At 33.8% G+C, this 23,491-nt stretch overlaps 1 protein-coding gene across 1 annotated transcript in view; it reads right to left on the reverse strand.

Annotated features, from left to right (window-relative positions):
• Nucleotides 1-23,491, reverse strand: part of NEMF (nuclear export mediator factor) — a 41,904-nt gene that overhangs the window by 2,883 nt on the left and 15,530 nt on the right. The window contains exons 11-28 of the mRNA XM_037503290.1: nucleotides 23,338-23,400; nucleotides 22,263-22,340; nucleotides 21,968-22,176; nucleotides 21,540-21,731; nucleotides 21,161-21,224; nucleotides 19,445-19,533; nucleotides 12,752-12,855; nucleotides 12,317-12,379; nucleotides 11,471-11,583; nucleotides 10,071-10,128; nucleotides 9,318-9,376; nucleotides 9,112-9,232; nucleotides 7,852-8,128; nucleotides 6,494-6,536; nucleotides 6,320-6,369; nucleotides 3,958-4,111; nucleotides 1,642-1,719; nucleotides 1,053-1,250 (exon numbers count right to left, since the gene is read on the reverse strand). Coding sequence (XP_037359187.1) covers nucleotides 1,053-1,250; nucleotides 1,642-1,719; nucleotides 3,958-4,111; nucleotides 6,320-6,369; nucleotides 6,494-6,536; nucleotides 7,852-8,128; nucleotides 9,112-9,232; nucleotides 9,318-9,376; nucleotides 10,071-10,128; nucleotides 11,471-11,583; nucleotides 12,317-12,379; nucleotides 12,752-12,855; nucleotides 19,445-19,533; nucleotides 21,161-21,224; nucleotides 21,540-21,731; nucleotides 21,968-22,176; nucleotides 22,263-22,340; nucleotides 23,338-23,400 — 2,013 coding nt within the window. The remainder of the gene's footprint in view (nucleotides 1-1,052; nucleotides 1,251-1,641; nucleotides 1,720-3,957; nucleotides 4,112-6,319; nucleotides 6,370-6,493; nucleotides 6,537-7,851; nucleotides 8,129-9,111; nucleotides 9,233-9,317; nucleotides 9,377-10,070; nucleotides 10,129-11,470; nucleotides 11,584-12,316; nucleotides 12,380-12,751; nucleotides 12,856-19,444; nucleotides 19,534-21,160; nucleotides 21,225-21,539; nucleotides 21,732-21,967; nucleotides 22,177-22,262; nucleotides 22,341-23,337; nucleotides 23,401-23,491) is intronic.

The raw sequence follows: 23,491 nt of genomic DNA on the forward strand, positions 1-23,491 counted from the left end.
TAGTAGGGTTTACAAAATAAATTACAAATATGAGATCAGTGTAAAAATTCGAAGACCAAAATGAGTTTTAATATTACTAAACAAAACTATTCAGCAGAGGCAAAAAAATAGTAATGAATTTAGAATACCAAAGATAGCACACAACTCAATCTTTAACTGCCATAAGTAACTATATAGGCTCTGGGTCAAAATTTTTGAACAAATTTATGAAACCTCCTTTGCTCAAACTGCAAAATGTATATATTCATGCAAGAAGATATAGATACATATTTTTTAACTTTTTAAAAAAATTTATTTTTAACTGAGGTAATATTGGGGTACCCTATCAGGTATACCACTATAGTGCACCCAGCTCACCCATATTCCACCATCACAGACCACTATGCTCCTGCAAGAATATGTATTTAGAGCAATAAGAGATATTTATTTATTTATTTTCCTCCTCTTTTTTTTTTTAATATTATAAATTTTATTTTTATATTCCCCATACAATTGCAACCCTCTTATTTTGACCCCAGTCCCTCCCCTCTCTGCCCCCCAATAAGAGATATTTAAAGCTGGGTCTTTTGTAAGCAGTTGATAGAACAATTAGGCAGCCATCTTAACTGGAAAAATGTTAACTCCTTGGTGGTTTTGCAAATGGGGGCACCTGACACTAAATTGTAGCTAACTTTCAATATTATGTAAGACGGTAACTACACATTCCTACAGAAAAACTTAGAGAAGTAAAATTGTATTTACTAGTCATCTTAAACATAATTAAAACAAACTGTTGAGATTTAAGTAGAGATGCCCTGAAAATCAAAGCCTCTCCAAAAAATAGATTATTTATTGTAAAAGTGTGTGATAAACATTTGTTATCAGCTAACAGAGCTACCGTTTTAATGCTTTTATACTGCAATTTTAATCTTTTAGGTTGTATTTCTAAGTTGACTTTCCACTAACAGGGTTAAAACACTGGTTCTGGTTTTAGCACTCTAACTCTCATGTCGTGGGAACCCAAGGACAGCTGACCAGTATAAGCAAAAACTCACATATGTGATAACCTTTACCTTGTCATCATGTGGCTCATCCACAGTCAAGTCTTGTAACTCATGAGTTACAACCTCAAGGGAAGGAGTGTCTTTCTTTATGCTATCTGAGACTCTTGGCCCACCTCTAGGTTTCTGGGGTTGTTTCTTCACTGGTTCATCCTTACTTTTTCCTTTCTTCCCCTTCTTCCCTTTTTCTTCTTTGTTTGAACCTGCAGACTTGAATTCACAGATTAAAAATATAGTTAATGTAGGGCCTCATTGGTGGGTGTAGGGTTTAAGTCTCAGCACTATCAAGCTATCACTGCTGAGGCCAGAGTTCGATCCCCTGCTAGGGAGCTAACCCACATGGTGTAGCATACCTCTCCTGTTTCGCCCACTGCCCACCTTAGCAGTGTATTTCAGTAGATCTGCCTGTTCTGCTCCCCACTGTTTCTGGTGAATCCTCTCACCCCACCCCCCAACACCTCTGTCCTACACCCCAGTTCTCCTATGCAAAATAAATCTAAAAACAATTGTTAATGTAAATATTTTCAATACTTTAATAGATATGATAAGCAGTGTTTTACATATCCTTTGAAAAGCAAAACAAAATATTTTTAGCTCTTACCCCTAGCAATTTCATGATGAGTTCACGGTCTTCTTCATCTTGGTCTTTGTATTTTTCTTTCATTTTCTTCATTTTACTCTACAAAATCAAAAGACTTTGATTGGACTAATTCAGCAGTAAAGAAATCTCAAATGTTTGTAAAGAAATGGTGTTTCTTTCTCTGTCAAAAAGTGTTTATTAAGCAATAATAAACTATGAATTCTACAAAAGCAGGTACCCATAGTCCTTCCCTTTAAGGAATGTACCACCTTGTGGAAAGTGAAGATACACATAGAAGGATAAATAGGCATATTTTAAATATTATAGGAGAAATGCAAACCAGAAAAAGGAGACATTCTTCCAGCTTGAGCAAAAATTGTGGGAAAGAAAGCAAAACTTCAAAGTCTTAAAGGAAATATATAGTCCATAAGGTGAAAGCAGGACACAATAAGGCCAACCATTGTACCTGGGAAAACATTAACCTCTCACTGGTTTTGCAACCAGGGGCACTTTGCAATTAAATGTGTAGCCACTTTCAACATTATATAAGTATTTGGAAGAACAGGAAATAAGGCAGCAAAGCTAGGTTGAGTTTTTACTGTAGAAGCTCTTAGGATTTTTTAATTAATTTGATAAAAGTAAATCTAAAGTTCCCTTGATAAAGTAAATACTAGAATATTGCTAGGGAAATCTTACAAAAGAAGATTGAGAGATTTTCCTACTAGGTTACAAAACTAGTGTTAGAATTATTACACAGTATGGTACTATAAAAATAAACTACATAGAAAAGTGAAGCAATAAAACCTAAAAACAGGGCCATTAATTATATATTTAAGAATTTAGTATGTAATGAGATAGTACTATTTGGGAAGGTGTGAAATAATTTATACCCTGATTGGTAGGAAGTTGGTACTATTTGGTAATATCTACTAAAGAAAATGCTATAACCTAACAATTCCAGCCCAGATATACCCAGCAGAAATGCATTTTTTGGACCTAAAAAGACATATATAAGAATGCTTATCAACAATACATCAGATAGATAAAAATTGTGACAGAGACATTCAATGGAATACTATTTAGCAATCCAAATTAACAACTTGCTGTTACATACAATGAATAAAGATTTTTTCCTTTAGGATACTATTTAGAAAGGGGTAAGAATGAGTCTTCTAGAGTACTAGAAATATTCAATTGTCTTGATCTGGATGATGGTTTCACAAGTATGTGCATGTAAAATTTCACTGAGCTAAACACTTAAGATTTGCCTGTTTTACTCTATGTACATTATTACAAAAAAAATTTAAAAACCTTGAGAAAATGAACAATATTACCAATATATTAACCCTATGAATGGAAAACATGAAGAAAAGAATTTCTTGGGAAATATAAATTAGAAAATAAACTTTGAGAAAACAGAAAACCTGGATGGACCCATAACTAGGAAATTTAATTAGTACTTAAAAACTTATCCACAAAACACAAAGGCTATCAAATTTCAAGGAACAATCTATTTTATAGAAGTTCTAGAGAGCTGAGAAAGAGGGAAACTTATTTTATGAAGCTGGTATATAATCTAGATAACAAAACCAAGCAAGGGCACTACGAGAAATTAGAGACTAATTTCACAGATTTTTCTCAAGTAATTCACAACAATTGATTATGAGAGAATAGATGCAAAAAAGGCATTCAATAAAATTTAACATTATTCTTCAAAATAACCTTTTCTCAAAAGGATCAACAACCCACAATTAAACATCCCACAATTATAAAAAAAATCTTAGAAACAGTACCTTTACTATAATTAACAAATCTCAATTCTGAAAAATCATGTTGAATTTACATAATATGGGGAGAATTTTGCCCTTCCATATCTGAAGCCCACTGGGAAAAAAAGCCCAGGAAATTCTGACTACTACGGATGGAGGAAAGAGTACGAGATTTACCTTAAGATTTCAAAGGAATTTAATTTTTATAAAGATACACTGATTTATTAGCTCATAATTCCCCTTAATATGCACTTAAAAAAGCATATTCTACATCCACTACCTTCATCCCCACCTTTAATAAAATATGTAATAACTTGTCTAAACACGTCACAACCTCCTATTCCTCTTTAAATAAAAGGATAAAAGGAGAGCTTCTATCTAGATCATCTTAAAGGAATATGTAACAGTGATTACAGACTATCGTTTCAACTAATTTTCAGCCAGTGGAAGTCACATGGGATTACATCTGCTGTTTCACTTAAACTTTAAAAATTAAGAGCAACCGCATAACTTTACTTTTGAACCATACAATACTAACTTTTAACAGTACACGCTAAAGTTTTATTACCTTTTGTCCTCGCTTCATTGGCTGTACAGCTGGAACATTTTTGCTTGTGTTCTGATGAGTTTCAACATGTAGAGCATTTTCTTTTTCTTTGTCTTTTCCCTCTATGACTTCTAAATCCCCTGAGTCACTCGGAAGCTTTTTCTTTTTCATTTCCCTAAGTAGAAATGAGAAGGAAACATCTAATTCTTAAAATTTCAAATTCATAGTGCCCTAAAAAAATACATGGAGTGGAAAACATATACAAGACATAAAAGATCATGACTTCTGGTTATCTTAATAACGACTAGACTGCAATATACAAAGAAGAAAAGTTATATAGGAAGAAGCTGAAGAATTTTCCCTCATGGATTTATCATTCGTTCTGTCAAGGGTTAACACACTATAATCTTTGATTTTTTCCTTAATGAGTAGCCACGTTCAGTCCCTGAGTACCTTGATGGTGAAAGGCTGGGATTTGGAGTTTTAGTATTTAAAAAATTGTCTTATTTGTATCCTTGGCAGATCTTAGCTATTCAATAAAAACATTTGGTGACTGAATGGCTCAAAATAAATGCATAAAAATAAGGTTAAGGAAAATGAGTAAATTCTATCATTGATTATTTTCATGTTCAATCTCCTCTATTCCCAGGGCCATGCCTTGGTCCAAGTCGTCCTCACTTCCTACCTAGACTACCTCCAATGTTTCCCCCATATGTAGAACATAAAATTTCTACATGAACAACTTCTGGATTAATCTTCCTTGTTTACCTATCTTCCAAATGTCCTGATTACATCATTTGAGGATAAAGTCCAAATACTTAGTTTGTCTCATAAGTTTTCCATTTTTGGTCCTAATTCAACTTTTGCCAATCATATCAACCTACCAGTTTACAAACATGAACTCTGTACTCCATTAACCTTGATCATTTCACCAAAGTATTTATGTATTCCAAAGCCCTGCCCTTCCTTGTTCAAGTTAATTCTTGGAGTCTCCAACCTTCTTATATTCATTTACTTATGTCTTAAAATAGATTTTCAAAGTATATTTCTAATGGCATTTCCCAAAACACCTGTATTCACAGCAATTTATTACTCCTGAAATATTGTATCACTTTATAAATAACAGTAGTTGCAGCTTTATGGCTATTTCTTTAATCCAGAACTCAAAAGCCTTTTAAGGCAGAAACTTTATATTTTACCTTCTTATTGTATATTTAGTATCTAGCACAGTGCAATTTACTCAGAGTTCTAATTGTTTTAATGATTGCATTTTCAACCAAAGGGCTTATCGTCCATTCCAACATAGGGCCTCTTCCTAGAGTGCTTTACTAGTTTTAGTCTTTTTCTCTTCTTAGTAGCTGTCTCATTCATACCCTTCCTTCTGCCTCCACCTTTCTATTTGCAGCTGGAGAACACCTATATTTAAAAAAAATAAGACAGGGCCTCCCCGGTGGTGGATCAGTTGAGTGCTGGGTTGCGAAGCTGCCTGCAGCCTCCGCAGCTCCGGTTCGATCCCTGGCCACCGGGCGAGGGTCCCACATGGCGCGCAGACCTCCCCTGCTGCCCACTGCTCCCCTCAGCAGTGTACTTCGGTCCTTCTGCCTGCTCTGCTCCCTGCTCTGGTTCTGGTGAATTCTCTCACCCTCCCACCCTTCTGACTTTACCCAGTGCTTGTATAAATAAATACATAAATCTTTAAAAAAAAAAAAATAAGACAACCATGTCTTCTCTGTTACAGAAATCTTTAATTAGCTTTGAGCTATACTTGTCAATATTACCATAAAGCCAGTCTGTCCATTTAGTATACTGCAATCAAACTGTAAGTATTTATGTAACAGAAGGTCTGTCTTATGTCACCTGACGTATATCACTGATGATAGCGACAGAATAGGGCCTTAAAACAGATAAAGTGGGCCTCCCCGGTGGCGCAGTGGTTGAGCACTGGGTTGCGAAGATGCCTGCAGCCCCTGCAGCGCCGGTTTGATCCCCGGTCACCAGGCGAGCGTCCCATATGGAGCACAGACCTCTCCTGCCATGCCCACTGCTCCCCTCAGCAGTGTACTTCGTCAGTCTGCCTGCTCTGCTCTCCGCTCTGGCTCTGGTGAATTTTCTCACCCTCCCGACTTCTGATTGTACCCAGTGATTATATAAGTAAATAAATAAATCTTAAAAAAAAAAAACAGATAAAGCTATTAATGCTGAATATTAAAAACTAACAGACTTGTGCTAAATCTTGGTAATTTAATATGGGGGGGTCTTTATTTTTTATTTATTTTTCTAATAATGGGAAGTTTTTAGAACAGTCAAGTATGTTGTCATAAGTGAGTCGTCAATTAAAAAAAAGAACACATGCTTTTCTGTTAGATAACACAAATATGTTTACCTTCTTTCCTTGGCTGACAAATGTCTCCGGCTCTGTAATTTACTGTCATTCTGTTAAAATTAAAACAAAAAAAAAAACACAAGCAAATACTAATAATATCACTACTATTAATTTTTCAAAAAGTAAAATTAGAAAGTACATGATATTCTTTGTAGAAGTTTAAAAACAGCTTACCATATTTGAAGATTCCTCCTTTGAAGTCAATTTCTGGAGGGACCTATGAAAACAGAAAGAGGAGTCCACTAGCCCATAAAAAGCACTGATTTACAAAGTTCCAATACATTTCTGTATCATAATTGTTGGCATTCCTACAAATTTTCAAGTTTGGTAAAATTAGAAAAAATAGAAACAAATTGTTCATCTCACATTTTTATATATATATATGTATGTGTGTATATATATATATATATATATTTTTTTTTTTTTTTAAAGCTTTATTTATTCATACAAGAGCTGGGGTACAGGCCAGAGATGCAGGGGGTGAGAGGATTCACCAGAAACAGAGTGGGGAACAGAACAGGCAGATTGACCAAAGTACACTGTTGAGGGGAGCAGCAGGTGAGACAGGAGAGGTCTGCTGTGCCATGTGGGTAGCTCCCTGGACGACCAGGGATTGAACTCATGCTGCAGAGTGTGTGGATTGCTTCATAGTATGGTGCTTAACTCCTTGAGTCACCAGAGAGGCTCTTTTATATATATTTTTAAATAGCTCATGAACTCTTCATATGTGCCAGGCATTGCTAGGTGTTTTACATACATATATTGCTCCCCGAAACCCTACGGAGGATTATATTCCATTGCAGCAAGAAAAAACTGAATCTTAAATACAGAGTAACTTGCCAAGGACACACCCTGATACTCAATTCTGGTTTGTCTGACTTGTAAACCTGTCTCAACTCCAATGATCATGGTTTCGTAACTATGGCATTGTTTACATGGTGATCAGTAAGATTTTAAAGTTAATAAAAATTTTTTGGATGGAATTGTTTTTCTTACTATTAGCATTTCTAACCATTTGCAAATGTCTATTTTACCCTTATTTGGCCACTTATATTTACTGTACTTTTCCATCCTAGGCCCTGGGAATTTCTTTAGCCAGATCCACCCCCCAGTTAAATGGTGAAAAGGTAGTAAGACAGTAGGACAAAAGCACTGAAATCAATCTTGGTATCATTTTTGTATGGATTCATTCTTCATCATTCCCACCTTATAAAATTTTAACTTATGGTTTTTAAAATTACTTTTGGGGGCCTCCCTGATGGCGCAAGGGTTAAAGTCTCAGTGCTATCAAGCTATCTGCAGTCACTGCAGCACGAGTTCAATACCTGGCCAGGGAGCTGACCCACATGCTGCAGCAGACCTCTCCTGTCTCGCCTGCTGCTCCCCTCAGCAGTGTATTTCAGTAGATCTGCCTGTTCTGCTCCTCACTCTATCTCCGGTGAATCCTCTCACCCCCTGTACCTCTGGCCTGTACCCCAGTTCTTGTATGCATAAATAAGTACAATATAAATCTTTAAAATAAATAAAATTACCTTTGGGATTGAAGATGTGACAAGTCAATAGTAGTATCAGGATAATTTAATGTCTCTTCCCCTTCATCCTTTGTTTCACCATTAGGCTCCCGATCTTTTACTACCTCATCAGATTCCCCATCTTCAGAGTTTTCTTCTTGAATTAATTCTTCATTTAGTTCATCACCACCACTCTGAATAGTAATATCCTCTTGGTCAACCTGAGTCATAAGTTCCATTTCTACAGGAGTTTCAAGTAATTCCTCTTTATCTTCTTCACTGCTACTGTCACCTCCATCTGTAGAATCACCATAAGGAAAGTCACCTACCACAGCAAAGCCAGATGATTCTCTGAAAACCTCATGAAAATATTGTACTGACTCTGTTTCCCCAAAAGATCACTAGAAAAATGCCTGATCATCCTCAAAGGGTGACAAAAAGATTCTTTGTGTCATTAATTAGTTGTAATAAATGATCTCCAATAAATGTTTTGGTCATTGCAACAACTTCTACAATGAAAACTATACCCTGTCTTTGTAAGGTATTTCAAAAAAGTGACAATATAAGAAGTTCTATAAATTCTGACACTTTATTCTAAGTTGCATGTGAGAACAGAGATAAATACATGTTATATAATTGGCACAGAGCAAGTATTTATAGTGTTGCAAAAGGAGCACTATATAGTTACAATATGGTCTAGTTGCCTCCTCTATAATCTACACAAAGTCTTGTAGCATTATAGTTGTAAATAAAACAGTGCAGTATTACTCCTAAAAAGGAATGACTCTAGGAGAAAGAGGAAAAATAGTTTAAAGGGTATAGTTTCTGTAGTTCCTTCAGGTAGGCCAGTAAATTTATTTTAGCAACACGCTTGCTCTTTATTTAATACAAATACATTATTAAATCAAGGTAAATTCTCATAAGAAATTGCACTTGCTTTAAACTCTTCTTTGTATCACTTCTAACTCTTAAACCCAAAGGTAAATGCTCATTCATAAATACCTGAGTCTATCTCTGTTGAACACATTTATTCCTTACCTATTAAATACTGGTTTGACTATATAAGCATATAATCAAAAATATTTGTTATGCATCTAATTAAATATTTTACAATTCACTAGAATAAGAACTTGACATTTCCAAAAACAAAATTCAGTAAAATTGATAGCAAGTGTTCTTTTTTGGTTACAATTTTCCTAAAGGAGCTATGACAGTCTAAAAAAGAATCTAGAAGCAAAATTAAACAATATGAAATGCTGAAAGTTCCTTTTATAAAACTACCTAATTGTTCCATTTCTTCTGATATTAGTTCACTTGTACAGCTCTCCAAAGTCTCCATGTCTTCATCCTGCACTCTGACTTTTCGTTCACCCCGATGTCTCCAAACACAAGACTCATCTACCTACAGAAAGAGGTTTTCTTCACTGATGGAACTTTGTTAGACTAATAAAAATCAGAAAAAATATAACAAAGAAGCTGAACAGTACCTTAAAGAGAAAGCTAAACCCCATCATTAGATATGAAGGAGGAAGAAAGTTCTTTTTTCCTACAAAAGATAATGCACACAAATGCATTAAAAATGTAATTTCTCCATTTTATACTAGCAAGATATCTGACACTACTGGATACAACTGTTTTTTCTGTCTCTGAAGGAACACTTCCCATTTATAGAATTTGGCATTATGTATAGGAATAAAAATTAAGAAAGAAAAAATATGAATACTTGCTTTCATTTTTTACATCAGTTAGACCCTGAATAATCAATTTTTTTTTTTAAAAAGGGCGTGCTGTACTTCCTTATCCTTATAAACTATGAAAAAATACATTCTCATTAAGAAAAATAGCCTAGGGATTAAGCCTCAGCGCTATCACTACTTCAGTCCACGTTTGATCCCTGGCCAGGGAGCTAACCCACATATGGCACAGAAGACCACCACCCCCCCTCGCCTGCTCCCCTTAGCAGTCTATTACAGTAAATCTGCTGTTCTGCACCCCACTGTCTCTGGTGAATACTCTCACCCCACACACCTCTGGCATATACCCCAGGTCTTCTATGCAAAAAATAAATAAAAAATAAAATTATATACGAAGATGACATGACAATTACTAACTTTGCTACACAAAGGCAAAAATGTCCTTTATTTCCTAACAGACTTCATATATGAAATCAGATTTGCTTCTGAGAATATTTAGTAGATGGTCTCTATATCTGTCTCCATCATCCACTGCCAGGTTATTACCTCTAATCATGAAGCTTCCCGTTGTCAAATATTCTCCAGTTGGTGCTGTTTTAGACACCTGAGGAACACAGTTACAATTATATTCTTGACTTAATAGTTTTTTTTTCACTTGAGAAAGTAAAATTACATTCAAGTAAGCAGCAGTTATGTTTGAAAAGTTTATAATTTAGAAAAATTTCTCAACATTGACGAGGTATCTTTCTGATGATATACTACTTTGGCAATAATAAAGAAAAAAATAATGAAGGATGCACTATATCAGTAATTTCCAAATACTATGGACTACAGGCAGAACTGATGTACGTATTTCCTCCAATGCGAGAGATAAGAAGTAAAATCAGAATTGTTTAGATAGCTTATCATAAAGCCATGCTTACTAAAATAAAACTATTAAATAAAATCCTTTCTGGAGATGCTTTACTTGGTACTCAAATAACCTTTTACTTTAGGAAATAAAGATGCCAGATTAAAAAAAAATATATTCTAATTTGGTAAAATAGGAATTGAGCAAGATAATACCACAATTTAAAAAAAAAGTATATACATCTGTGAAATCCTCATATCTCAGGGTCTTTATATTAGTTATAGTTTTATTAAAATAAGGGAATTTCATTATTAAAAAAACCCATTTATAAAAGCATTAAAATAACTTATTAACAGCACTGAGGCAGTAAATACAATCCCAGAAGTGATAATTTTCTAAAGCAATATCAGACCATAGAAGATGAAAATAAATATAAATAGATACAAAATCTGAGAAGATAATGGATGATCTCTTTAAAATTTGCTGTATAATTTAGGAACTTGTAAAAGTATATCATTATCAATTATAATTCTTGAAAATGTGATAATCAATAGCAATGTTAAATCAAATATGGAATGAAGTATCTCTAAATAAAACAGCAATAACCACAAAGAATGACAATTACTAAAACCAAGTAAGTGAAAAACTATTGAATATACCTATTTTTATGGAAGAACCAAAGAGAAATCAGAAAATCTGAACAAAGATTAACAGGAAAAAGACCTTTTAGGACAGCATGGCAGTCACGACTGGTAATCTATCCCACATAACCCTATGGCTCACTGTAAATTTAGGTATCTGCTCAAATCTTACCTTCCCAAAAAAGACTTTCTTCACACTTTCACACTTTATTCACAATGACATCCACTGACACCCTCTATTCCCTTAGTCTGCTTTTGAAAAAAAAAAAAAAAAAAAAAAAAAACAAATACCAAACCTTATATATAGTACTTGTTACCTAACATTACATTTATCGTTTTCTCACCATCAAAATGTCAGCTCCATTAAAGTAGGTATTTTGTCTGTCTTGTCACTTCCATATTCTCAACATTTGGCAAAGTAGCTCTTAGTAAATTAAGAAGAGAGCCCTTATTACCTGATGATGGTACACCCACCAAGCACTGGTGATAACTCGGGCATCCCAAGCAGCACTGTAGCAAAGTGCCATTGTGCCAGCTTCCGTTAAGGTCCGAGGAGGAATTGGCTCACCTGTAATAACAATCCTATACCACTTCAGTACTTAAGTAGATACTTTCTACAGAGCAAGATAGGAAAATTGCATGCAGCATAAGCTCTTAAAGTACAAATATACATTCATTTCAATATTATAGAAAGTTACTATTTCTATTAAAAAAGGATTTTACATGGAAGGCTTTTAAATGGTCTCAGCAGTAAATCAGAGAAGTATCCTCAGCATGATATTAAGATAGTCAAGCCACAAACATTGGAAGTCTTCCCAATTATTTAGATCTTTATTATCTTTCAGTGATGTTTTATGTTTTAATGTATGTCTTACATTTCATTTTGGTACATTTATTCCTATTTTGTTCTTTTAATACTTGTAAGTAGATTTGTTTCATTAATTTCCTTGAGAAGACTAAGTAATTACTGTTTTTATGTAGTATGTATTAGATATAGTTGGCGTATAGTGTTGATCAAGTCTTCTACTTCCTTACTGACTTTATAGCTAGTTACTGTATCCATGACTGAAAGTTGGGAGTTGAAGTCTTGAACTATTACTGAATTATCTCCTTCTGTTTCATGTTTCATTCTAAGTCTCTGCTACTGGGTGTATATATGTTTATAATTATTATATCATACTGATGGATTGATCCTTAAATCATTTTACAGTATTCTGTATCACTTGTAAATACTTTTGCTTTATAGTAAACTAAAAATATTTTAAAGAAAGGAATTAAATTTCTGAATAGAAATATATTACCTGTTGGATTCTTAATTACACAGCTAGTAGCTCCGTGCAGATCAGCATGTACATAAATGTCCCCTTAAAGACAAATAAGAAATGATACCTTAAATCCTGTTTTTTTTTTTTAATATGAAAAAGGGTTACAAATTTTAGTACTGAGAAATTAAGTTTTAAAACACTGGAGCTACAATGACTTTGGAGGATGGAAATCTATTTTGTTAATGCAGTAGAAAATCAGAAATCCAGCATTACAAACAGAAATAGTCACTTAACATGAGAATGAGGTATGACAGCACATATTCAACAACTCATAAACCATCAAGCATCAAACTCTTCCTACCAATTAAACCAATCAGACAAACTAAAAAAGGACAAATATCTACACCTAATATTGAGATAACTAATCCAATTATTTTAGACAAAATGCATTAGAATTTTAATCTTACCTACCTGGTGTCAAGTATCTTTTCACAATTATTTCATTCTGTTGCTGATCTCGTCCACCTATAATTAGATAGTTCTCTGAGCTAATGAACCACAGAAACTTCTCAAACCTACCAAATTGAAAGGAAAAAAGTTAACATTCATTTATCTTATAGCTGCCTGATTTCACACTGTTCTTACAAACAAAGCAGGATACTATCCTGTCTTAACCTGTGTAGGTTAAGACAACCTGATGATTTAATTTTCTTAAGACATCAAGCCTGGATTTTACTGAAAACTCATGGTACAAATTGTCTAGGATATTCTCAAAGTCTTAGAAGAAAGCAATTAAATTCTGTTTAAAAAATAATCTCTTCTTTCCTCGCATAGATAACTTCCTTAAACTTAAAGATAACGTTAACAATGAATTACACAAAGCAAATGCACAAAATGTAACATGGTTCTGAGGTTTAGCTCTCTTTCAATGAGTACTGGAAAGCTTTGTTACTAGTGGTAAGACAGAAAAGTTGTTTTCTCATTCTGCTTCTTTTTGAAAAAGATTTGTTTATTTTGCATACAAGACTGGGTACAGGCCAGAGATGAGGGGGGTTAGAGGATTCACCAGAGACAGAGTGGGGAACGGGACAGGCACACTGACTGAAATACACTGCTGAGGGGAGCAGCGGGTGAGACAGGAGAGCTCTGCTGCACCATGTGGGTTGCTTCCTGGTCAGTGGGGATCTGCAGAGACTCATGCTACAGAAACTGTGGATTGCTTCATAGTGCGGTGCTTAACCCCTTGCACCACCAGGGAGGCCCCCCATTCTGCCTTCTAATCAACTGAATATTTACATATATGACATTCTTATACTTTTTTATGCATAAGACCAAAAACTGCCATTGGAAGTGTAAAATTCTAACTTTTCTCAAGAGACAAAATAATTTAGGTTTTCATAATCAATACATATCTTCATGATACATTTATAAAATGACTCAACAGAAACAAACACAAATATTTCCTATTTCCTACATAACTGCTGAGAAAATTTTCTTTATGGTTTAATCTACAATTAAAAAAAAAAATATGGGGACCTCCCTGGTGGCCTAGGGGTTAAGTCTCAGTGCCATTACCAGTTTGGTCTGAGTTCGATCCCTGATCAGTGAGCTTACCCACATATGATACAACAGATCCCTCCTGTCTTGCCCACTGCTCCCCTTTGCAGTGTAGTTTAGTAAATCCACCTGTTCTGGCCCCTACTCTGTCTCTGGTGAATCCATTCACTCTCCACCCCCCACACCTCTGGCCTATACCCGAGTTCTTCTACGCGAAACAAAAAAAAGTATGATTAAAGATGACAGATTGAGCACAAGTATTAAACTCCCACATATCCCCCAAAATAAAACAGCAAAATAATTTTATTACTATTTTCTAATCTGATCTTTAAATTAATACATATACATGATTGAAAAAAACTTTTAATTTTATAAAAAGGTATAGTGAGAGGTCTTGCCTCCCTTCGTTTTCACCATGAACAAACAGGGAGCCACTGTGATGAGCTTCCTGTTTCTTCATACTTACAAAACCTAAAACAAAACTATTTTTCTAACCTTTTCCTCTTTTTTAGACACAAACACTTTTCTGTATATTGCTTTCTTTGTTCACTTAAAAATAAGCATCAATTAAAAATAAGCACTGCTGAATATATGTACTATACAACTACCCTGTTGATTGTGAAGAGGTTTGTAAAAAGACATAAATCCTCAAAGAAAATGGGTAAGATAAATCAAGGATGTATTTTGTAATCATCCTAGAAAAGGAATGTATAACTAATAGATGAATTGAAAATAATCAATAATAAAAAAGGCAGTAAGACAAAAAAAAAGAACAGAGAACAAATGGCAAACAAAAACCAAAGAGTAAGAAGGGTAGATTTATACCCAAACAAATCACAAATTATGTAAATGTAATCAATACTCCAGGTAAAAAGCAAATATGTCAAAGCAGCAAACAACGACAAAGATGCTCCTTTAAGATACAAGAATATATAAAGGTTGAAATATAATGACAGAAAAAGATATATGATGTAAACAGTAATCAAAAAAAGGTTGATTTAGTGATTTTATCTGATACAGAAAGAAAAAACAAGTACAGGACATTTTATTAAAGTTAATAAAAGGTTCAATTAACCAGAAAGATATAACATTTCTGTACTTTTATCATCTAATTATATAGCCTCATATACATACTGCCAGAAGTAAAATTAGAAATGGACAAATCCATAATCATATGATAGTTACCTCTCTCAGAAATTGAGAACACCATTAAAAAAAACAGAAAATAATCATGGGTAAAGATGATAAAGACTTAAATGATAATACATTTTATTATATGATTAATAAAATATATATAAAATAAAATTTCAAAAATGATTAATACATTTTACCTAACTGATATTTAGAAAAATGAACTGAAAAACTGTGGAATTGACTTTTTTTTTAAGCTATCTATGAAACATTTATAAATAAAACTAACCATAAATATGCTGTACTATAAAGCAAGTTCCAAAAAAAAATGTCAAGGGCTGAGATAATTCAAAATACCATCTATGAGCATTATGCTAGAATTTAATTAAAAAAGCCCAAGACCTCCATATATTTAGAAATTAATATACCTCTAAATATGAAGAAATTCAATGAAAATTCAGAACATATTTTGACATTAAAGATAATAAAAAATCTACATTAAAAAAAACTTTTCAGATTCAGTTAAAACGATGCTTAGATGGAAATTTATTGCCTTAAATATGTATTACAAAAGAAGAGCGGTGGGGGAAAGGAACTAAGCTTCATCTCAAGAAATCAGGAAAGGAACTGCAAATGAATTCCTAAAAAAGTAGAATAATGAAAATAATAGAGAGCAGATATATAAAGAGGAGATCAATAGTTATAAACTGACTTTTAAAACATATTAATAAAATGTGTTTTTGATTGCTGAGTAATATTGCATTGTGTATATGTACCACATCTTCCTTTTTTTAAAAAAAACATTTCTTTTATATTAGTCAGGACAATTTAAATTTTTTTTAAAGATTTATTTATTTATTTATACAAGCACTGGGTAAAGTCAGAAGCGCAGGAGGGTGAGAGAATTCACCAGAGCCAGAGCGGGGAGCAGAGCAGTCAGAAGGACCGAAGTACACTGCTGAGGGGAGCAGTGGGCAGCAGGAGAGGTCTGCACGCCATGCGGGACCCTCCTCCAGTGGCCAAGGAGCAGCTGGGGATCAAATCGGCGCTGCAGAGGCTGCAGGCAGCTTCGCAACCCAGCGCTCAACCGCTGCGCCACTGGGGAGGCCCTGTACCACATCTTGATCCAGTCATCTATTTTGGGGCATTTGGGTTGTTTCCATAGCTTAGCTATTGTAAATAGTGCTGCGATAAACACAGGAGTACAGGTGCCCTTTTGAATTAATGATTCTGTGTCCTTTGGATAAATACCTAGGAGTGGAATTGCTGGATCATATGGAAGCTCATCTTAGCAACATGGATGGAGCTGGAAGGGATCATGCTCAGCGAAATAAGTCAGAATGAAAAATACCAGATAGTCTCACTCATAGCAGGAATTTAGTAAACCTAAATAAGGGACCAGGAAAAAGACTAATTATAATAAAGTAAAAATCAAAATCAACAAGCAACTATAAACAAGAGACACACTACCCGGGAGGTGGGGAGGGAAGAGGGATTAGGGTCAAAATAAGGGGGGTGGGAATTGTATGGGGACTATAACCAAGATGAAAATGCATACACTGTGCAAAAATGAAAAATGATGTAAGAAATATATAAAATAAAATAAAAACAAACATATTAATAAAATGGACAATCCTCTGGTTAGACTAATCAACAAAAAGGCACAAGTAACAACCATCATGAAAATGAGAGATATCATTAAAGACTGCAGGGATGTTTAAAAGTTCTTCAGTGGAATATTAAAAACATTTGATCAGTATAATTAAAACTTCAAAGTCTTAGAAAAACACTGCTAACCAACATCAGAAAATTTGAGTAGTTTTATATTTACTAAAGTATTTGAATCTGTAATGAAAAGTTTTCCCATCAAGAAAACTTCGTTACTACCCAGCTTCAAAGGTAAATTCCATAAAACATTAGAGGACAATAATAAATGAGTATTTCCCAGTCTGTTTTATGAGGTAATACAACCTTGCTATCAATATCTAATAAGACAAAAATTATAAGTCAATCTAAGTCATTCATAGAGATGAGAGAATAAGGAGAAATGAGAGAAGTGAGAGGACACATTAAAAATCAACAAAATTTTGAAAGTAGGAAAACAAAGGAGTAGTCAGTCTCAAGAAGTGGAATCCTGAGTTGACAAATCAATTTTACACTGTACAATCGATACAAAGCTTAAAAATGGCAGCATAAGATACTGTAGAAATAGGGATTACGATGGGGTTTATAAACAGGAAAATGAGTGAAAATGAATGAAATGAATGAAAATTCTGATCAAGAAGCAGTTACTTTTCTAGATCTTTTCAGCTCTGAACATGGTAATAACTGCCCTTTCCATACCCTAACAGAAAGCCAGAAGTTAATTCTTCTAGAATATAAAGAGGATCACTCAGATAGAGACAATGTGAAATAGTTATAAGTAAGGGTAAAAACTGCCCTGTAAAACAGGCAGGTAAGTAAATGTAACTACTGGTTACTAAAATTCCCCAGCTGATTATTTACACTGGGCTCTCAAAATGCTGACAGCCAGGTTTTCATTTTATAAGCAGGAGCAAAATGGAATCTTTTCTAGAAAATGAGAACACCTCAAGAAGAAAAAAGCTAAGGGCATTGAGCAGCCCACAGAAAATAGACCACACTGATCATTTACAAGCCCAACGCACCTACAAAAAAACTTCCATTCAGCATTTTAAAGTTCCACTATAAAATACAAGCAAACAATCAGTGGTCACCAGACATTAATAAAAATCTCTAAATGGTGGAAACAAAACCAATAAATAGAAAAAAAAATGGGGGGTGGGGGGAAGATAAAAGATGTGCAAGAAAAGATTGTAAATAAAATTTAATATATAAAGAAACCAGAGCAGGAAATTATAAAAGAGAAACATTCAAAAAAAGAAAACAGCTTTAAATTAGAACAAAAGATAAGGAGTTGAAAAATAGAAAATGCAAAAAATTTGAGGACTTGGGGATCCCATATTTAAAAATAAGACTTCCAGAAAGAAAAAGAAGAAAAAACAGAAGAAAACAAAACAGGGCACTCAGTTTTCTAAGAAATATTAAAAAAAAAATTCTCAAACTGAAAGCTTACAAATTAAATAGACCCATAAGTACTCAGTGTATCGATAAAAACATCCTTACCCACTACATTGTGAAATTTTGGAAAATTGAAAGGAAATAAAAAGATTACAAGTTTGTACAAAAGCAAAATTAGGTTTCCTATTAAATATCAATTATCAAAATGACATAGGACTTCTCATAATCAAATCTGGAAATTAATACAAGGACAATGCCTTTAACATTTGAGGAAAATGTATTCTCAAACTAGGACTCTCTTGCCTAGTCAAGCTGATAATTAAGTGTAATTAACCTGTTATATACCCCTTCTAATGAAACTTCTAGAACACATACCCCTCATCAATGAAGAAAAGGAAGTATGAGATCCAGAGGAACAGGTGAAGAATACTTCCAGGATAACAATAAAAGAGATTTGTAAATGTTTAATGTAACCAATATAAAACAAAGCAGATAAAAAATTCCAGAAGAGACTTCTGCAAGAATAGGATACTGGGCCTCCCCGGTGGCACAGAGGTTGAGCACTGGGTTGCAAAGCTGCCCGTTGCCTCTGCAGCACCGGTTTGATCTCGGCCTCCGGGCAAGGGTCTCACATGGCGCTCAGACCTCTCCTGCTGCCCGCTGCTCCCCTCAGCAGTGTACTTCAGTCTGCCTGCTCTGCTCCCCGCTCTGGCTCTGGTGAATTCTCTCACCCTCCCGCGCTTCTGACTGTACCCAGTGCTTGTATAAATAAATAAATAAATCTTAAAAAAAAAAAAAAAGACTAGGATACCGATAGAATTCCAATGTGTTTGCACACACTTGGAACAAACAGTGGAGATAAATTAATAAGAACAAAAATAAAAGCAAGCAAATGAAACAAGAAGATACTTAATAATTTCAGGAAAGACAAAAAAGCTAAGGAAAACAAAATAGAAACCCATGATCAACTCTGGCTACAATTTAAGTATTACAATATTGATATTTTATTATAGTCAATATTGGCACAGGGTAAAAATATGATAATAATTAATAATGTTAAACATTTACAATAATGTTCATATTAAATACCAATTTTGATAAAATATACTATAATTACACCTAGAAATTATGTGTGTGTGTGTGTCATGGAACATTAGTGGAAAGAGTTTCCAATGGGAAGATATTAATAGTGTTAAACAGGACAATAAGAAAGCTGCAATATAAGCATATTACAACAGGTATGGAGGTAAATACCAAGAGTCGCAAAAAAAGCTTAAAGTAGTTTTTTGGAAGGAGAAGCAATAGGATAGGGTAAATAACTAAGGGCTACTGATTTTTAAAACAAACTTTACAGAAGTGCTTTATTTTCTAAACAATATACATGCATAATACTGATAAAAACAATTACTGTTTTTTTAAAAAGGTGTTAACACTTACCAATATACTTTTCTTGCTTTTTGAATAGAAGTAACTGTTTGGACTTCTTTTAAGGTTTGTTTTGTTTTCTTTTCTGCTGATTTGAATGCCTATTAATAAGATAAACATTTTTTAAATAACCTATTAGGAATATATTTAACACCAAGTAAATGATAAGAGTATGAAATTACTTTTTTGATGGCACAAAATAGACAGGAAAATAATGAACAAGTATGTTTAGCTTAAATATTAAAATAATTTAGCTTGAAAATTTACTGATGACATATATTTGCTCAAGACTTATAAATTAAAAAGAATACATTTATTTACCAGATACTGAATGCCTACCACTTAACAGGTTCTGAGCTAGATGTTGGCAATACAATAGTGACCAAGACATTTACACACACACACACACACACACACACACACACACACACACACACCCCATCCCACTGGAATCTAGGAGAAGAAACAAATATAAAACACATAGTTATTTAAATAAACATATAGTGCTTCTCAGGATACTCTAGAAGTATAATAGGTGAACCTAATTTATAGTTGGTTATGGACAAAAAAGAGATTCTTTGAGGAAATGGTATTTAGGTAAAAGCCTAAAGGATGGCCAAGAATAGGAAGAAGAGTTCTACAAGCAGGAAAAAAAGGCCAGCTTGACTAGCAAGCAGTAATCTCAGGGTAAAATGCCAAGAAACAAGGTTGAAGAGGCAGAGGGTCAAGTTATAAAGGCCACTCATTTAACAGATGATATTGTGACTATATTCCAGACAATACCAGTCACAATGATATTGTGACTAATTCCAGACAATTAACAAAACAATTACTCTGTCTCTAGTAGACAGAGTAATTAACAAAACAAGGACTCTACTATCATGCAATCCACATTCTAAAGGGAAGATTAAAAAAAACATTGTGTAGTGTGTGTGTGTGGGTGCTTTTTCTAAGAAGGAAAACAAAAGTAGAAAAAAGAGTGATTGAGGGTGGTACTATGTTCAATAAGAGTGGTCAGGAAGGCCGGAAAAGTCTCATTTAGTAGACCTATGAATAAAGTGAACATAAAACCATAGAAATTTTGAGGAAAGAGCTTTCTTGGTAAAGAGCACCATGTGCAACGGTCCTGAAAAGGCTGCATGGGTCACTGCTGCAGGAACAGCTAAGATAGCAGTATAGCTGGAAATTATATGTAACGAGAGCAGTAGGCCAAGGGAAGGGCTCTGAATTATCTTGAGTAATATGGGAAACAACTGGAAGATTTTTGAACAGAAATAACTAACTTCAATTTTGATTTAAAAGGATCACTATGGCTGCTGTGATAAGAACAGATTTCTCCACTTCAGAACTGGGAAAAAGGCTAAAAGATGAGAGACCCAGGAAGAGTCAAAGTCCATGTGAATACAGAGATTATGGGGGCCAGTTTCTGGTTATCTAAAGGAGAGGCAAAAGAATTTGTTGATGGATTGGATATGGTTTACAAGAGAAGAGTCCAGAGGTTTTAACCTGAGAAAAGAGAAAAATAAAGGTTCTATATACTGAGATGGGTGAAGACAAGGTGCAGTTTTCGGCAAGAAAATAAATACTGGAAATAACACATTCTAAACAAAATTAAATTCAAAAGATATTTCTGAATTAGAAAACCTCACCTAAACAGAAGAAATTCTTGAGGCCATTAAACTAAATAGGGAAAAATAATTAACATTCATTCTAAGAAATATTAAGTACCTTCTCAGCAGCTTCAACAGTCTTTTGTGTTTTCTTAGCAGCATATCTCTTATGATCATAATACCTAAAAAACATATTTCTCTTAAATTTTAAGTAAACTATTTTTAAGTTTCCTATTTCTAATAGTAAAACACTTAAATCACACAGAACATCAGTTGTGCACATTATGCAATTTTGTATTGTATGTTCAGTATGAAAATAAAGTTGTATACTGCACAAAATAAGATCTCAAAAAATTATCTTCACCCCAAAGTACAAATAGGCAAAATAATGATTTTTCTAATCTATAATATTCAAACTGATTTACTGGAGATAATACTTTACCTAAACTTTATATATTTCCCCCCCCCTAAATTTTATACTTAAATTTAAGACTTACTTTTTGGCATTGGCATATGCTGACAAGCTGAGATCAACATCAACAAGTAATGGCCTATTTTTCTGTGGCTTCTGCAGTTGTTTATTCTTTTGCTTTTTCTTTTTTCCTTTTGGTGGTTCGGTTTCATTTTTCTCAACATTGGTATCATCATCAACATCGTCATCTTCCTCCTCTGATAATAAGTATGGATTTCTATTAAAAATATTCAATAGTATTTCACTAATGTCAATGATATCACTTTATTTTCAATTTTTTTCTCCTGAATTTTAAATTTACAGAATTGTGATCATTACATATTTGAATGAATATTAATTTTTTCTGTATCATTGAGGATAAATTTACAAATAAAATTGTATTTTTTTATGGCTATACTAACAAATAACAAAATAAAAACAAGCATCAACTGCTTAACTAGAAATCAAACTTACCTTAGCAACATTGTAACATGATTTGTTTGTAGTTTTAATTCTTTGATTGCATTTGCAACAGGATCTCCTTGAGCTTGGGCTTCTTTCACAATTATCCCAATTTCTGTCCAGTCTATCTGGTTAGCTAAAGCACTTCGAACTACCTGAATGGCTCTGTCAACTATTTGCAGGTTCATTTCTATGAGCTCTCCTTTAAGTTTGTCTATTTCCTTAAGAAAGAAACCAAAAATATTACTGTCATGCCAGTTAATGTTACCACTTTTGAGAAAGCATTTGAAAAAGCTAAGCATAATACCTGAGCCTGTTGAAGAGCTTCTAATCTGTTTTCGTGATCCTTTCGGACATTATCTAATTTCTTCAATGCTTGTTTCTCCTTTTGTTGATAAAATAGATTTTATTAAAACTTAGATTTCTCTTATCTCCTATACCTTCTCTTAATAAGTCTCACTATTCCCTACTTCAGCCCTTTAATGTTGTTACTTAGCTAGCTCAAGTTCCCCTTAGTCCACTTCCCAGGTCTATCTTACCCTGAAGTTGTTTCACACTCTAAAATCACCTCTGCCTACTTCCATTCCCTATATTGGAAGGTATTTTCATTACTGGTTATATTTATTGTACATAAGATTTGCCCCAAAAGAACTTGCATTATTCAAGCAGGCAGAATTCAGTACATTTTTCTCAAGAGTATAAAAGTATAAAGTTTGGGGGAATGTGGTCTTAGAGAGTATATATTTCCAAAATAATCTCTTTTTATTTTACTGCTGCTTTTCATAGAAGGGTTACAGGGAGTAACAGAATTTCTGATTGTTATGCTCATATTTTAAGACTTCATATATTTTTGAAAAATCAAATCTTGAAATAAAAAATGTGGGCATTTCCTATAATTGTTGGGCAACAAATGCTCCAAAAACATTTTTATATGTGCCAGGGAAACATGACATATTAAACTCTCCTTTGTGGACGCACAATACACAATGCTTATTAAAGGCCCAAATTTAAAAGGGCACTTAAAAACTGAGCTACAACAAATATACTCATTTGTACTTATTTGTACAGAAAAAAACTATACCTATTCCTTTGGCCCATTTACAAACCATCTCAGAATAACAAAATTTGAGAAGCTTTGGGTTGCTGCAATAAAGCAAATCATACTAGGATATAAATAACTGGCCTCGTCTCCCCACTATATTTTCCATTTCAAATAAGGCTATTTGAGACCTCCCCAGAACCTTTATCAGTAAGCCAAGAGACTAGGACAACCCCATACCACTTCTAAAAGGCTGTCCATTCCTATATGAAAAGCATCATTCACCCAGCAAACCACACTATGACTAAATGGTTTAATAAGAATGTTTTCAATAATACCATACCTGCTGTAAAGCTTTTAAATCTATTTTCTGACCTTCTATCTTGGAATAAAATTCATCCACAGCCTTATTTTTAAAAAAAAAAAGACAAAAACAACAGACAATAAGTAGCTGGGGGAAAAAATATGGTCTCTAGTTCAACTTATATGCATAGAAG

The sequence above is a fragment of the Talpa occidentalis genome, unplaced genomic scaffold (assembly GCF_014898055.3).
Source record: "Talpa occidentalis isolate TD23 unplaced genomic scaffold, MPIMG_talOcc4v2.1 talOcc4.11, whole genome shotgun sequence".
NCBI lineage: Eukaryota > Metazoa > Chordata > Mammalia > Eulipotyphla > Talpidae > Talpa > Talpa occidentalis.